The 17,909-nt window shown below is 39.8% G+C and overlaps 2 protein-coding genes across 2 annotated transcripts; one reads left to right on the plus strand and one right to left on the minus strand.

Annotated features, from left to right (window-relative positions):
* Window positions 1-141: 141 nt before the first annotated feature.
* six3b (SIX homeobox 3b) lies at window positions 142-2,656 on the plus strand. The gene is made up of 2 exons (XM_043253278.1): window positions 142-963; window positions 1,793-2,656. Exons 1-2 carry the CDS (start codon window positions 272-274, stop codon window positions 1,980-1,982), a joined length of 882 nt encoding a protein of 293 aa, XP_043109213.1. The 5' UTR covers window positions 142-271; the 3' UTR covers window positions 1,983-2,656.
* A 4,526-nt stretch (window positions 2,657-7,182) lies between these two features.
* six2b (SIX homeobox 2b) lies at window positions 7,183-9,443 on the minus strand. The gene is made up of 2 exons (XM_043253246.1): window positions 8,500-9,443; window positions 7,183-7,757 (listed from the first exon to the last, which is right to left on the minus strand). The coding sequence occupies exons 1-2, from the start codon at window positions 9,057-9,059 to the stop codon at window positions 7,445-7,447; spliced, it is 873 nt and encodes a 290-aa protein (XP_043109181.1). The 5' UTR covers window positions 9,060-9,443; the 3' UTR covers window positions 7,183-7,444.
* Window positions 9,444-17,909: the final 8,466 nt, after the last annotated feature.

The following is a 17,909-nucleotide window of genomic DNA, read 5'->3' on the forward strand; positions in this document are numbered from 1 at the left end:
TAAAACCCCGCGCTGGAAGCGAACGTGGAGAAGGGCAGCTCGCACTGGCTAATGACGGGCAAGCTTGACAGTGATTGGCAGGGCTGCCATGACAACCACAGCACGACACCAGGAAGACCAATAGAAAAGCGAAACAAAATGTTTCACCGTTGCACTCGAAGTTGATTAAGGGTAGATATTACGCGTTCGGTGGCACAGCAGCTGCAGCGGCGCAAACACGACGTCCGTTTTGCCGTCTTTTCCCGTCTGTTTGTCTCAGTCCGGCGACTCCATGGTTTTCAGGTCTCCTTTAGAGCTTTATCCCTCACATCTTTTCCTGCCCAATTTCGCGGACCGTCCTCTGCTTCTAGCGGGCAGCATTCCCCGAGCGAGATCCCCGGAGGACTTACCGATGTTTCAGCTGCCCACCCTGAACTTCTCGGCGGAACAGGTGGCCAGCGTGTGCGAGACGCTGGAGGAAACCGGGGACATCGAAAGACTCGGACGCTTTCTTTGGTCCTTGCCCGTGGCACCGGGAGCCTGCGATGCCATCAACAAGCACGAGTCGATCCAGCGAGCCCGAGCGGTGGTCGCGTATCACACTGGAAGCTTCCGTGAATTGTACCACATCCTGGAAAACCACAAGTTCACCAAAGACTCTCACGGAAAGCTGCAAGCGATGTGGCTCGAAGCGCACTACCAAGAGGCAGAGAAGCTGCGCGGTCGTCCCCTCGGACCCGTTGATAAATACCGGGTCCGCAAGAAGTTCCCTTTGCCACGGACCATCTGGGACGGCGAGCAGAAGACGCACTGTTTCAAGGAACGGACTCGCGGCTTGTTGAGGGAGTGGTACCTTCAGGATCCTTACCCCAATCCCAGCAAGAAAAGGGAACTGGCACAAGCCACTGGACTGACTCCCACTCAAGTGGGCAATTGGTTTAAAAATCGAAGGCAAAGGGACAGAGCGGCAGCTGCCAAAAACAGGTCAGTTTAATGGGTTGAATTAAATACTGAGAGGAAAAAATTATTGAGTAGATAAAAGTCAATTTATTAAAAAAAAAAAAAAAAGAAAAACAGCAAATGCTGACACACAGTCTGCACGATGTGCTCGATCTTGATAGAAAGAAATCGAACAATTGTGTTTTAATTATTTTAAAACAGCAACACGAACAACAAAGGCGTTTTACCATTTCTTACGCATTTGCGGCGTTGAAATGGCAGGCGATTTCCCGAATGATTAAATCTTTAGAAAACACGCTGTTTTGTCTTTCGATTTGAATATAAAATGAATAAACGTGCGGTTTTAAGCGAATTACGCAAACAGGAAAATAATCGTGACAGCACAACAGCCAAATCAATTTACCGTTCAGTTATGAATTGATTTGACTTTTTCCCAGAAACAATTAAATTGTTTTAATCATTCGATTAAAAATAACCCCATATTTATAACAACATATCCGTGTATTAAAATAGTATGCTCGGCAGCGTATTGCCGTATAGTTTTCTTCAATCACTAAATAAATTTACCAAACACATAACTTTGTCATTAAATATGGCTACAGCTCATTATTTATAATTATAAACAAACGTAGGCTATATTTTGATACGATGCTTGTGTAAAATATAAGCTTGTACACAAATATAAATAAATATCAACTAAATTGCCTTTTGTTCTTTTTGGTGTGATCTTTTTATTTTATTTTACTTTATTAGAGACACTGTAACCCGTCGAATTCGCACAGTGCGGTCCATATATAGTTACAGAGTATTGTATTGCATGAATAATCTGATTTCTGAACGCATGTGTTTGCAGGCTTCAGCACCACGGCCTGGGTCAGAGCGGCCTGCGCTCCATGTCGGAGTCCGGGTGCACGCCGCACAGCTCGGCCGAGTCCCCGTGCGCGGCCGCCAGCCCCACCACCAGCGTCTCCAGTATGAACGAACGAGGCGACGGCGGGACCATCCTCTCAGTTACCGACAGTGACTCTGATTTCGACGTATGATGCACCGTCAGACAGATACGGAACATTTTTCTTTGCCCAGAGAAAATGAACTTGCGAGAAATAGCGGGCAACATGGGGGCCGGCCATTTTGCCACCTTGTGTTCGACAAAAGGAGAAAAGCATGCTGTTTTTCCAGCGCTTCAACGGACTGACGCCCTTTCCTTTCATTTCCGAGGCCTACCGCGACCATTTTGCATGTTCATTTGTGAATATTTTGCATTTCTAAAAGGCATTTATGAAGTGGAGTCTGAGAAAGTACTCGATGCTCGGTGAAAAAGAGTGAGCCGGAGAGACGATTTTGTTATTTTGTGTTTATCAGACAATCGTTGAAGTCAAAAGCACCTTTATCCCCCCTCGTCTTTTACTCGACAGCAGATGTTCATACTAATTTTATCTCGAGATTTATATTGAATTGTCCATGTCTAACTCAAAAGTTTTCCTTAGGTCTAGGCTTGTCTAGATATGCTTGTATGATATCGCAATTACGCCACTCTCTTTCCTGCAAATTTCTTTATGTTGTGTCCATAAAGCGTGAGTAACTGTCTGTTAAGTGCTTGAAGATTTTAAGTGTTTATTCATTCTGCTCGTTTTTATACTGTAAATGGGTTAATGGCGCTGAAAACACAGTGTTATGGGTCACTTTTATGCAAATAAATATAATTTAATATAATGACTATCAGAGTATTATTTGTTTATTTAATAAGTCGACGTTGTGGGATTTTGTAAAACATAGAAATGCTATTCTGTATATTGCTTTCGTTTTTATTTTTATTCTAGGAGTGTCTTAAGCATTTAGTCTGAAAATTGAGCTAAAAGAGAGGCGAATATGAGTTGTTATTGCTTTCGTTATTTATTTATTTAATTATTATTGGTGTTTATTGGTGCAAACTAGTTTAAAATAAATTAATTAAATAAGCCTATAAATCTGAATAAACGAACAGTAGATTACGGCTTTCTTTTTGCCAGTGCACATTTATAGCATGTGTATTTTTTTTTACATAAAATATTACAATATTGTACAATTTTGATAATTGATATAAATGTTTTATGCTTTTGGCAAAGACAAATAGAGACTATGCGTAAATAAGTAAAAAAAAAAATCCTTTTTTTTTTTTTAATAACCGGCGAATGTAATAACCTATTATGCAGGCGAAAGAAAATATGTATTATGTATTAATACATTACAAAGCTTAGAGTAGCTTTCTTTTTAAAATTGCATTGTTTGTAAAGTTTTTTTTTTTAAAGCTAAATTAAATAAAAATAAAAACAATGGGAAAAGAAAAGTCATCGAGGTCCTAAGTGTTTGACGACAAAAGACGCAAACTGTTCACGAGTCGTAAAAGCTTAGGTGACCGTCAACGCGCCTTTAAATAATTGGTCTTTACGGTATAGAAATAAACTCAGGTGAAACACGTTACTATTACTGTTACTACTACTGCGCTGAAATAGCCTAAGCAATAAAATAATAATATTTCATTTTAATTTATCCTTCTATTTAATTTTTAGTATTCAGCAGTGGCTTATGTTAAGCAGGTGATCAAAAACATGCTCGCCTATACGTGGAATTAAACCAGTGCCACGTTATTTCAAAGGTCTCACTGTAATCACCTCCTTTTTAAAACGCCATTTATCTGTCTAATAACGCCATCGTTCAGTTTCAGTCTTCTCTCTTACCACCACCATAAGGCTAAATAACAAGAGGCCGGCTTGTTTGCGGTGTCCTAATGGCGTCCCATATAAGAAAAAGAGTGTGTCGTTTACTGTGAGAGGATTTCTGTTCCCTGTTCTCCCCTTTGATTTGATCGCTTAACTGAGCACAACTTTTTATTCGTGTTTATTCACGCGGCAGTTCTCCTTGACCTGGATTCATTGTGCCGCATTGAGCCGCGCTATAAAATAACCTAAACGCGACGCGCCTCTTTGGCGCAACAGAAGTTCAATTTACTGCGATTTCAGGGCGACACTTAAGTTTAAACTTAACATGTTAATGGTAAAGCAAATGCAGTGTGACTAAACGGGATCGCTGCAGCTTAAGTACACGCGTATGGTACGCGATAAACGGCCCGTATTAATACAGTCAGTTCATAAATCAACCAGTCTGGAAAAAATATAGCCAATTCGAATTCGAATAATAAATCTGTGCAAATTAACGCGTTTTTAAACAAGCAACCAAAACAAGCTTTGCGACAAAAGTTTCTTTGGCCCGAGGACGCAACAGTACGCCGATCGAGCGACTTCCGTTTAGATCTGTATCTGACGGGAAGCCCGCAAAACATAAGTAGCCCTTGTCATTATCACTTATTCTAGATTTACATACCACAACCCACCTAGCTTCATCTTAAGTGTTGCCTAAAGATCTTAAAAGCCCGTCGCTGCACCGAGGCCCTTAAACAGATTTTTTTTTTCGCGCGCGACTGAGGAACCTCAAGAAATCGAGGTTAAAAAAACAAAATATATATTTTATCATTTTATTTTTATGCGAGTGAACGTGCTGCGAGCCGCTTTATGGGATCGCGGCCTCGACGCGCATTACTGCTCGGCGAAAGTGCATCCCGATTCTTATAAAACATTTCACGTTACTACTTCGTGACAGCATTGGAATTACTTAAAAAAAATGGATGGTGGTAATATTTTTATATTTTTAAGGCCTAAATGTTTGCTCGCTCGCACGCTCGTAGATGCACGCGCGCTGCAGCCATGACGCTAAAACGCGCGACGAAGCTGTCGAATAAAACAACTGACTCGAGTTTAAATCTGAAAGCGACCGGCTGACTGAAGTGTAAAGCTTCAGGAAGCGCGACAAATGTCATGAACTTTTTGCATTAGGAAGATTTTACATGTTATTCGTGTGCTTGTGTCGCCATCACGCGGTGACTTTTGGATAAAACGATCTCCGCTGTGGAATTTCTTAAACCTACTTGTTATAGCCTATGCACGCTTTAAATAACGGTCTTTAATCATAGAAATGACTTTAATTAAGCAGTTTCAGGTATAGTGGGGTAAAATGAGCGAAGTCGAGAAGCCTATTAATTTAATTGAATGTATTGTAATGGAAAGATGTGGGCCTTTTATTATATCTTTATTATAATATTATCTCATGCTTTATTCTCATTTGCTTTTAAGATATTTTATAAAATAAATAGCTTCATTTAAAATATTATAGTATTTAAATAATATCAGTGTAAATATTAATAGTGTAATAGTAAATATTAATAATATTAATAGTGTAAATATTTAAATATTGTATCCTCCCTGATTTGTTGGCTTTTCGTCTCTGCTCTTTCGTCTCAGGCACTTTGACACTAATAGTAGCAAGAAAGATGATGCATGTTTGCTTTCACGAGTAAAATGTTTGAATAATGCCTCCAATTAATATTTAATATTTATTCATATTAATATTTCTAAAAGCACATCTTTACCAAATTCATATCAATTCATTTAATAAAAACACAGATGTGTTCAACTCGATTAAAGTTTGTTATAATAGTATATTATATAATTGCAAAGCGGCTTTACGGAAAATGAAAGTTTATGTTTTAAAGTCGCTAGTAGTGGCTCACCGGTGTTGATTAAGTCAAGTTGATGTCCTTTTGACAGAAATGTACAGTGAAATGCAGTTAGTTAGTGGCATGTAATCAGACAGACCCTTAACAACAATGCTTATGTGCTGTGTTCAAACTTATGGCAAGGTTTGGTAGTTTTGTATGTTGTTTCAGTGTTCAGGCGTCGTCTCTTCTTAGGTGTTTGGTCATCTCAGATCTTTGTAAGGGCTGGATCCAGACTGAAGCTTATATTGTGATTCCTTATCTCAGAAACAGAGACAAATGGAGACGCATTTTACATAACTGCTCTTCCAACCAAGTAAAAATGATAATGTGCATAACCCAAGTGCACTGTCATGGGATTTATTATGAAAATGCTTGGCTAAAGAGGTGTGTCTTTAATCTAGATTTAAACGGAGAGGGTTCGTCTGAACCCTGAACGTTATCACAAAAGCTTTTCCAGAATTTGAGAGCTAAATGTGAAAAAGCTCTACCTTTTTTAAGTGGACTTTGCCATCCTGGGTACTACCTAGAGTTCAGAGTTTTGCTACTTTAGCGCGTGATGGAGGTATGCAGCAGATAGACCATTAAGGGCCTTAAAAGTAAGTAGTAATATTTTGTAACTCATACAAAACTTAATAGCCAGGGGATTGTAAAACTGGGGTAATATGATGATATTTTATTGACCTGGTAGCAGCTGTATTATCTGTAGCTTGTTTACTGAAGATGCCGGACAACACTGCATTACAATGGTCCAGTGTAGAGGTTTTAAATGCAAGAACTAGCTTTTCTTCACCAGAAACTGCATATTTCATAGCTCAGCCTTGAACGGATGCTGGTTTTGTAACATGAGAATTATGATTTTCAAAAGTGAAGTTGCTGTCTAATATAACACTTACATTAATTTTTTGAGTGAACGATGCATCCTTCTAGATGCAAATTGTAATCTAAGAGATTCTGTGAACTGTTTTTGGTCCAAAACGACTGGAAACGATCTCAGTAATGATCTTCAGCTTTATCGGGGGAAACCGTTCAGGTATTGGCCACCGCTTGTAACTACATACTGTTACCAACAGAGGGCAGCATACGACCATAATTTCCATTTTTTAAAGGAACAAAATAAGTTCAAAACGAAAGTTAGGCAAAAAGCGGAATTCTATTTTGTTATATATAGAATTGCTAGTAATCTCATAGCGCTTGTGCTGAAATTGCACCTTTCACCCTTTTCCACCGCTCTGAGAGTAGGCTAATAATTACCGAAGCAACATTTATAAAGAGCAATTAAGAATTTAGAAAATGATAAAAAACAAACAAACAAAAACAATATATTGTTATGAATAAACATAAAAGGATTTTCGGAGTGCTATGTTTTTGGGCATATTGCATTTTACCAGATAATACAGTTATAAACTGAAGATGGACTTTTAAATAAAGGGTTTGTGTGACATGGCAAAGCTCCATGCGTTATGAAAGAAAGTAAGCAATCGAAAGGACTGCTATTTAATTTTTTTTCATGCTACCGCGTTTCTAATATAGCCAACTTGTATTAGAAATGATTGCACTAATAATTCTTCAGAAGACTCTGTCCGAGTCGCTTTCGATGAAACTATTAAAGTTGGCACGCAGTGACCCGTAGGCTCAAGGAGACCACACATTTCGACGTTATTAAATATATATTTTATTAGTTCATTTTATAGCTAGACATATCAAAAACTATCCCTTGATTACATCGATTTGTTACAGGATTCTTATGGAAACGGTTTTCACGTAGGCCCGCCATCTGGTAGGCTAGTTCTTGGATTTTTATTTTTTTTTTGTCTAATGTCCTCTAAGCTTGCCTAATAAAATGTTTGGTAGCCTATGATAACGAAGCTAGTAACTGGGAGTGGGGGGGGAGTCAAAGATGCTGAGTTTTATTTCTTATGATCCGAGTTCGACCAGGCTGGCCGTCATGGAGTTGAGGAGGCCGTCGTGCATGGAGAAGTGGTGGTGGCTCTGAACGTCCGGGCCGCTGACCGGGAGGATGGAGGCGCTGGGGCCGGGCGGAGGCGCGAAGCTGTGCAGGGGAGGCAGGCCGGAGCTGGAGGGCAGGAGGATGGCTGGGCTCATGGAGCTGTGATCCGGGGTCGCCGCGGGGGATTTGTCGTCCTCTGAACTCTCGCACAGAGATTTGTTTTCGTTCACGTGAGAGGTCAGCGGGTTGTGGCCGTTTGGATTTGCGCCATCGTTTTCCCTGTTGGAGCAGATCGTCCAAATTCATTAGCGGGCCAGCGAAAACAACAACCGCAGCTTACTGATGGACATGCAAACACCTGGACCGCGCATGAATAAATGAGGCAAATAAAATATGATACTTTTATTTTTCTCCATTAGGAGGGCATTTTAGGTCTTTAAAAGGTTCAAGCTAGGCCTATATCTATCTATCTATCTATCTATCTATCTATCTATATATATATATATATATATATATATATATATATATATATATATATATATATATATATATATATATAATTATGAACTTGATTTTATGCAGTTGGAACAATCTTGCATTAATCATATCTTAGGTAAAACCCTTCTTCGGCTCAGATCAGTTTAAGTGAGATGACACTTAAAATTAAACGTTTACACAAAATGTATCCATATTGTATTACAATTAACAGCCTAATATTACCACTTCTGTTTTTAGTTTTACTTTTAGTTATTTCGTGATTTTAGCGTCGCTCATCAATTTCTATGCCACTAACGTCTTCAAATTAAACGCATTTATTAAATGCGCCGATGCGGTAATATGCTATGTTATAATGCATAATTGTTTTAAATCTTAGATTCTTGTGTAATAAAGTCGATAATAATTTATCGTAGAAATCATTAATGTCTTTATTCTACCAAGTACGAATGCAAATGTTTTTTTTATTTGTATTTTTTTTTCAGATGGAACTAGTACGTTTCGGGAGTAATGCTGTTCTTCCTACCTTTCCTTTGCTTCTGCTGCGCGGTCCCTCTGCCTCCTGTTCTTGAACCAGTTGCTGACCTGCGTCGTGGTGAGGCCCGTGGCCTCGGCCAGTTCTCTCTTCTCCCTCGGAGAAGGGTACGGGTTGTGCGTGTACCACTCTTTAAGCACACACCGGCTCTTCTCCTTAAAACAGTAGCTGGTCTCCTCTCCATCCCAAATGGTGCGAGGCAGCGGAAACTTTCTGCGTACGCGGTACTTTCCTACTGCGCCCAGAGGACGACCGCGTAATTTCTCCGCTTCGACGTAGTGAGCTTTGAGCCAGAGCTGTTGCAGTTTAGGGTGGTTGTGCGGAGAGAACTGGTGGCTCTCTAATACTTTGTAGAGCTCCCTGAAGTTGCCGCGGTGGAAAGCCACCACGGCTTTCGCTTTCAATACGCTCTCGTTTTTGTGGAGGTGCTCGCAGGCAGGTAAGGACCACAGAAAGCGCCCGAGACGTTCGATACTCCCACCTTGCTGAAGGACCTCGCAGACGCAGGCAACCTGCTCCTGGGTAAATCCAAAAGTTGGTGGCATAGACATAGTTCAAGGCAATAGGACACCCGGTCTCCCGCGCGCGCGCGTCTAAACGTTGGTTTTTAATGCGATATCCACTTTGGAAACTCAAGCAACGAGGCTCCCCCAACTGAACAAATTCAGTTCTTGGCGTGCATTTTCCATGAAAAGATTTTAAAAAACGGTCCAAAGCAAAACAAACGCAAAGCTAACAGTTTGAGTCAGTGTCCTGCATCGCTCAATCACTTAGCCGCAATATCGTGACGCGCTAATCATTTCATTCTTACGCGCTCTCGTCGCGCGCAATAGATTCTTTCCTAGACTGTCCTTAGCTATCAGCCCGCCCTCTGTTTATCATATCTCTTACAGAGTGCCTGGTGTGTACGGACGCCCAGCGCATCCTCCTGGGGAGTCATACGGGCAAGTGTGGAGAGAGAAGCTGCGTCGCAGAAACTGACCCTGCCTCTTGGAGATATAGTGGCACTTGGATGTCATACACCTCGGGGGAAGGAGTGCGCGCAACACACTCCAAAAACAGACACTGCCGTATTATAATCTCAAAACGGGGGAGAAACGTGTTTGTCATTAACAGAAAGTTCTGTGGGGGGAAATGTCCTTTTGATCACTGTGGTTGCACATCACCATCGCTCGTTTGCACTGATACAGATGAATCTAAATGAAGTTAAATGCGCGAGAAACATAAATGCGTTATAAATAAATGAAATGTGGCTTTAAATGAATCGTTTTGTTAGTGATGGATGGCGGGCACCAGGGGTTTGCTGGATTGATGTTTGTGACGAGAAGTCTCTGGTGTCGCGTATCTGACGAGTTATTTTGGAATGTAACGTGACTCCAGCGTACTTTTTCATATGGACATTGTAATTCTAGCATTCGGTTCCAGAGGGACACTGATATTTAGTAAATTATTTTTTTATGGTGAGCTCATATACAGTATGCGCCAGCCCTCACCGAGTCATGAAAATATTTTGATGTTAGTTTGCATATGAAAGCAAAACATATTAGTCCTTTAAACTGAACATGCTTCGCGCTGGTGGCTAATATATTTTATTACATTACAAACTATTACTGTAATATTAAATGGAATATTTGAAGATATATGTTGTTTTTTGATTCTTTAAAATTATTTAGGTTCGGCAAAGAATTGTCATCTAAATAAAAAAGTTGTTTGAACGTTTTTGATGTTACATTATAGATTCTACAGATTAGTGTTAGAATAAAGGCGTCCTTATAACTAAGACTAATCATATATCACCTCACCTGTATTTATGCATTGTGTTGTTGTTACATTCAACCGTCTTAGCTGTGCTCAAGTTAACCTACTTATATATTTAAAACAGAAATATCATTAAGCATGATATTCAAAAACAGCGGTCGCGTATTTCCCCCAAAGAACCTTTACATTTGCATGCCGTGTTTCAGGTTTGCATTGTGGGATATTGTGTTACGTATTTTACTTGTCTTTTTGTAAAAAGAGTCCACACCCATCTCAATAGCCGACCGACACGCATGCTCATTCTCACACACGTGCACGCAGACGTAAAGGGTTGAGTTTTCAGTAAAAGGACCTGATTGATTATACATGGCTGGGATCATTTTCCAGCGAATGGGAGGAGGTGTCTGAGCAGCCGTTGGCCAGTCTGAGACGTCCTGAGGGCTGCCACAGCAGCAGAGATGGCCGGTGGTGGATGTGCAGCTCGCGGCGGGACAGAGGGAGGCGGTTCGAGTCCATTTTGAAAACCATTCTTTATTCAGGGGAGCTGCTCCGCGCTAGCTTTGCTGTGTCATTCTAAACCATGCGTCAGAGACAGTGAGCCGAGCTTGGCTGCTGTCTGGGGCTCCAGCCTCTGACCTTGATGATGGAGAAGTGAGGAGATGATGGAGAGAATGTTTGCCTGTTCCTTAAGGCTTACTCTTTAATGAATGAATTATTGCGCAATGATTGCTGGTTTCTCCTAAATGATAGTGCACCAAAGATACTAAACTTGTGTCTCACCATCATGCCTGTCCATACCTGTGTGGCTTACTTCTTCTGATGAACACAAAATAAGATACTCTGAAGAATATTTAGAATTAAGTAGTAATGATTTCGTCCAGACAATGAAAGTAAATGGGGTCTAAAACAACTGGATGACAGTGACTGCATATGGACAAAATTATATTGTGTGTTCTGATCTTTTTTGAGTGAATAATGACAAATGCTTTCATGTTTGGTGCTCTATACCTGCATAAAGTAATAGTTCAGCCAAAAATGAAAATTTTGTCATAATAGAGGTGCGTAGGACCCGGAGTTTAAGAGGGGCCCGAATGATGGTCCCCCACACTGAACAGGATTTTGAGAGGCCCCATAACAGATTCTGTGCAATGGACAGAACGGATCCCTAGCTAAAGGATGTTGATGGAAAATAGGTTTGGTTGAGACATTTATTTTATGTTCCATAGAAATAAGAAGTCATTGAAGTTTGGAACGTCTTGAAAATAAGTAAATGAAGATATTTTTTAATTTATAGAATCATAAAAAGTCAAAAATGAAACTTCTGTCATGGGTCTCACCATCATGTCGTTCCAAACCTGTATGACTTTTTTCTTCTGCAGAACACAGAAAGTAAGATATTATGAAGAATGTTTAGAATGTTTGTGTGAGTACAATGAAAGCGAATAGGGGAGGTTTTTCGCAATCTTCTTTTGGGCTCTGCAGAAGAAAGAAAGTCATACAAGTTGACATATTGTACATTGACAATTGTTTGGTGGACTAAACCTAGTCATATTCCAAAAGCTATAGTGTCGGCCAAAAAACTAAAGTTTTGTCCTCATTTATTCATCCCCATCAAGGTATTTTTATGGCATTCCCAAACTGATAAATCCGTAATCTTTTATCAATCAGCACACTTTTCACACCCTATGATCTGGCATCCAAAGAAAATGCACATCACCACCTGCACGGAGCGAGGAAGCGCGGGCAATCCAAGCGGCTCTCTGCGCGCACCTGCACCTGTCTAATGTTTCATGGGCCATGAGCGAGAAAGAGGTCTTGCTAATCTGCCCACGCGGCTGGGCAGCGTTGCTTTTTCCTGGAGGCCCGCTGCTGACCATGCAGTGGCCTAAGCCTTTTTTATTCAAATCAAGGCAGTTGTGTAGGGGGCCATGAGCAGAGACACCCAACACCCGGCAATCACACTGTCCTCCACTCACAGCGCACACTCTAAATGATTAATGAAGCTGGCTCACCTTCCCTCTCAGGAGGGACGCGAAACCCGATAGCGCCGGGAGAGGCTGCGCTTTAGCCTGCGCGCGCTGTGTGTGTGTGTTTGCGTGAGCGCGGGCGCAAAGAGAAGACGTGTAGGGCTACGAGTTTCATCAGTGTCGTCTGGTCGTTGACGCGAAGGGAGTTCACAGTGGTGTGCCGGTAGCGTTTTTTCGCAGAAGATCCCGACTCGGTAGAAGTAACATTGGACTCCGTTCACACGACAGCACATAGCGATGTTCCACCACATGCACCATTTCAAGCTTTAACACAGTTAATCGGAGTGTTGCGCCATTATCTAAGATGCTAAATCATGTCAGTGCTTGTTCTCTTTCTCTCTCTCTCACTCTCCTTCTCTTGTCCTCTTGTGTGTTGGCCCCCTGGGTGATCGAGTTTCAGCCCTCTGTCCTCCTGGCAGGCAGAGGGATTAAATGTTCATGCATAGGGAAGTGACACCACCAGTGTCTGGGCAGGAACATGCTTCTCAGACTGTAATCAAAGCACTATCTTTCATTCTCTCTCTCACTTCTCGCTCTCATTTACTCGCTCTTAGGTTTTCTTGCTTATTTTCAAACTATTGTTTCTAAGCCGTTAAAGATATTTAGCCCCGACCCCATTGTTATGTGTATTATTATATAATGCGTATAAATATGTTTCGGTGATATAATCTCTGGTGTAAGTGTATTTGCTAATCCGTAGCAATTAGAGTAATGCTGTTACGGTGTGTAATGTGTTGAAACACCTGTGACATATAAATCTAACTTTGTCACAGATCTTATTAACAGCTGATCCTTGGCATTCCCAAGTGTTTTATTGGGAATGTCGGCTTATAGCAGATGAGTGGCCCGGTCAGGAAGTGGCTGCCCTAATGTTTCATATACATTTGAGGAATGCGTCCATATGCGCGGTATTGAGCACTGTGCAAGCATTGCTGTAAAGTGTCCACTGACTTGACACTTCAGTTTACGATTTCATGTATTAAAAATACGTACAGTTCAATAAAGCCTTGAATAGGTTGCTTCCGGGAGGAGCATGCTTTTAATTTAGATTTAAATTTCCTTTTTTTTTTTTTACATGGGGCTCAAAAACAACAACAAAATTGTTAAGGGGATAAAATTGCCCTGATATTATAATTAAGGAAAAGCCTCACAAAAAAAATTAATTCTTGATAGGAAACCATATTAAGCACTTGGCGTAATCTTTATTTTAAAAATTAGAAATTGCAATAGACTTTTCTTCTCTATTGTGACGTATACCAGAGTAAAGTGGCTTCTTGAGCGAGTTAAAAAGTAGACTTGATTTTATCCTTTGGGAATTGATTGGATGGTTGGATTGCTTTATGTTATGATTGTTTTATATGAGTTGCTGGAAGGGAGGAATTGAAACTTGACTGAAACATTATTATCAAGCCCTAGCGCCAGTGTACATGTCATCAGAGAAGTGGAGTTTTTAATAAATACTCCAATATTTTGTAATAAAAAAAAAAATCCATGTGATTAAAAAGTCATAACATTAAACCTTTTTTGAAGGTGGTAGGCTATAAAAGATTTTCAAAACCATATGAAAAATTAAATGAACACAAAGAGTATACTCTATAAGTTGGCATATGTGTTTTAAACTATATTTTTTTGATTTTATGATTATTATATAATTTTTGCCTGAATAATTAATTTTCCAAGCCATAAATGGTATTGTGCAGTTGTACAAAAATCCATAGAGTATAACAGTGTTGTGTGACTGTCATCGTCCCACTATAATTCCGTCAAATTATTCAAGCAATAGATCTTTTGCATACAGTGATTACGGGAAACATATTTCGTGACCACAAATACAAGGTTTGTTTATGAACGGTTTAAAATTTCAAAAGAGCAGTCAGAGCCCAAAATCAACAAATTATTACCATACGCTTTGTCTTTCAGTACAGCTGTCAAGAAAACATGCACACTAACTAGAATAAAGCGGAATGGAACGGTCTCTTTGGACCGTTAAGGAGCAGTCAAGCTCACAGATAACCTGTTTAAAGTGACCGCAGCCTTCCTCCGTGATGCTTGTTGTTGTTTGTGACCGTACTCTCAAAGAGCTTCTGCTTGTTCTGGTGTTATGAAGAGTGTTCTGTAAATATTTTGTAACCGTCTACCGTGCCAGTGAAACCATACACTCTCTACAATGTGGAAAACATTCTGACTACATACTCGTCTTCTGCCTGCCAGAGGCTGAAAGCAGATCTTGGGACTCAGGGACAGGAATCAGTCCAGTTGACTGGGTCATCTGACCCGTTCTAAGACAGCTGTCCTGCTCTCAAGCCCCGTTCCCCGTGCTAAACGGGGGTCAAACATTTAACCACGAAGTTATGGGAGCAATTTGACGTATAAGCAGAGAGAGGGCTTCTGAGGAAGCCTGGACATGACGCTTTTCGTGCCGTCTGACCTTTCCGCCGTGACACTCGAATGGCCAATTCAAATACCAGCAGCATTCGAAAATCGGCTACATCAAACCTTTTCGCGAAGGTTTATAAATCAGCAGCGGGGGTCTGTTTTTGGAGTCTGTCAGTTAAGGAGCTTTGGTGTGTAAGATTAGGTCTGCATGCGATGCGTGTCGCTGTGCGTGTATGTTTGAAGTTTCTAAGTCTAAACAAGGTTGTTAGGCCTGTGCTGATAGGTCTAAATGTGTGCTAATGACAAAGTGTTAATGGAGGGTTGGGTTGATATTGACACTCTAAACCTGTGCTATTCCCAGTGGACCAACGGCAGGATTTGACACTGTGTTTGGGGCGGCGCATGTGTGTGTGTGTGTTTCTGTATACGTTCTGTATATGTGTGCTCATTGTCAATGGCGCTGAGTTTCCTCAAGGCTACTTTTGCACAGCAGCAGAATGCAGTTCCCTCCTTTATTTGAGCAAACGGGTTTTAAAAACTCCTACTTTTACTAATTTAAAAATAGGTCACTATAGGTCACTGGATACATGGTTGTAAATTACTGTAAAGGCGTACTGGAATAGTTCGCCCCAAAAATGAAAAGTTTGTCATCAGTTACTCACCTTCGAGTTGTATGATTTTCATATTAAAGAATGTCGACAATAGCAATTTACTTTCTATAGAACGGAAAGCAAACAGAAAGTTCGAGGGTGAGTAAATTAAAATAGTCAATCTGTCCTGATTGACAATTAGGTATTCATTGTTTAAAATGTTGCAGTAAAATTTCTGTATTTGAATGATAACAACAAATCATACACAGTTCGGTTATTTAGAGCTGCATTCTATAATCAAACTCTCGCCTGTAAATTTCATCCATAGGGCAACAGAAGACAAGGTGCTGTGAGCTGCGAGGTTGTTATTTAGTGGTACATGCTTTCGATAAAACATATTCTACATAGTCTACATATTTCAACTTATTTTAAAAATAGTATCACTAGTTTATAAATGAACAAACGACATTAGCATGAGAACATAAAAGTGGACTAAGTTCTCATTCATACACTAGCAAGCCTGCCTGCCTGTTTGTATATTATTATTTTGCCTGTTAGAGATTAAATCTGTTTAAGTTTATTTTACTTGCTCTTTCCCCCAAACCACAACCGTGACAATGTCCCTGTAAACCGTAAGATTTGCCCATATGCTACTTTAAAATAAAAGCGAGACTTTCGTTAGCTATGTTTTTAATGAATGTTAGCACAATTACAAAAATGCATAATTATGCACTCTATGCATCCTCTCATTTTCCTGCTTAGCCGGGGATTTTTAATGCAAATACATTTGCATGGCTGAACTCGTGGTTCATAGTTGTGTTAGTTTGTGACAGAGAGGCTGCTGCTTTACTTAGAGGTCTAATTACATGCAAGCATTGGTGAGACAAGATACTCACAATATAACAATATAAATATAATATAGGCAATAATATAACCATATTAACATTACGCTAAATTACTCACTAAATGTATACCTACATACATATATATATATATATATATATATATATATATATATATATATATATATATATATATATATATATATATATATATACAGATGCAAAAGGCATTAAAAACCAAAATGCGAAAATGATACTGAATGCTCTCCACACATGATATATGTTCATCAAGTACTTTCACTTCAAATGCACTAAATCCCAGCCTCAAGCCATTGAGAAGTACCAGCACTTACATAAAAAACATATGTTTTATTATATCTTTCTTAACCAGAAAGAAATGCTGATTTACAAAAACTTAAGACTAATAGGCTTTTTGTATCTGAACTCTTCGTACTGGTGTATGTATATACTGTACTAGATAGAAGAGATGACTTGTACAGTATATGCAAAACTAGTCAAAAGATTTGTTATCAATATCACTCATAATACCACAACTAAAACATTCATTTAAAGGACAGGATTTAGTATAGTGGTACACACGCCCATAGCAGTATACACTCCTGCATCCATGAACACATAAAGAAGGTATTTTTGGCTTAGTCGGTTGGACTGAAATGAGTCCTCAGTAATTCACTGGAAGAGTTTGGGGTGTATAGGTTTACAGTGTATGCCGCAGGCACATCCTCTCACTAATGTTACAATGCAATGTTATACCACCATTGTTCTGATCCAGAAAATGACACTTCCCTTAAGGGCATGCACATCAACTTACAGGCTCCACATGGCCCCACACCCCTCAAACCAACTTGATTTGGCTAAAACATAATCCATAAACAGGCAAAAGTTGCTAGGGTACAATACATGTCTGGTTTGTGCACATTTTTTTATTTTTTTGATGATTACATTGTTACGTTATTGTTATATTGTCATAATATATATAACATAATATTATAATATTGCTTCTGCCTTTTTTTTATATATATGCAGATTTAGAAAGTGCTTTGTAATGCAATCTGATAATAATTGCAATAATCTAATAATGATTGCAAGAATTTGCATTCAGTTGATTGGACGCGTGGAGTAACCCAAGTGCATGACCTTTCTCTTTGCCTTGGGTTCCCCTGACCTTTCCACAGCGGACACCTGTGATAGCAGGTTAGCTCACCTGAGAGGAGGAGAAAGGAGAGCGCTGTGAAAGGACCACACACCCCTGCGCAGCTGAATCCACGAGTGAGACCACCTTTCCCTCACAATGGTTGGAATTAACCAAATCAATACACCTTTGTGTTCCTGAAGCAGAGAGGAACTAATGCCAGCCGAGGTCTCGTACTTTATTTGAGAGCTTTAAAGAGCAAGATCTTGCACCTTTTAATAAGTCTGCGGCTGGAATTATAAGAACCCGTTTGCCAGTCAACTTTCAGAGCTAATGCTCCTAAACATGACCGGTGTAATGTAACTTGTCAGATCGAAATGTTAATCAAGCTTTCAAAGACAATAATTCCTTTTGATCAAACTAATTCCTTGTGTTTTCATTTACAATCGGACACTCAATACTTTGGGACAAATTGATCCCACAGCAACACAGGATAAAATTAGTTTTACTTTTGCATGAATACGTAGGGAGTATATGTTACAAACCCAAAACAAAACAACAGAAGAAAGCAGGAGTTCCATATTGTGCACTAACATGTGCTAATCAGTGTGACAGGGTAGGATTATGGCAGAATATAATTAATGCAAGATTCTGT

Source organism: Puntigrus tetrazona, chromosome 12 (assembly GCF_018831695.1).
Source record: "Puntigrus tetrazona isolate hp1 chromosome 12, ASM1883169v1, whole genome shotgun sequence".
In the NCBI taxonomy this organism is placed as follows: Eukaryota; Metazoa; Chordata; class Actinopteri; order Cypriniformes; family Cyprinidae; genus Puntigrus; species Puntigrus tetrazona.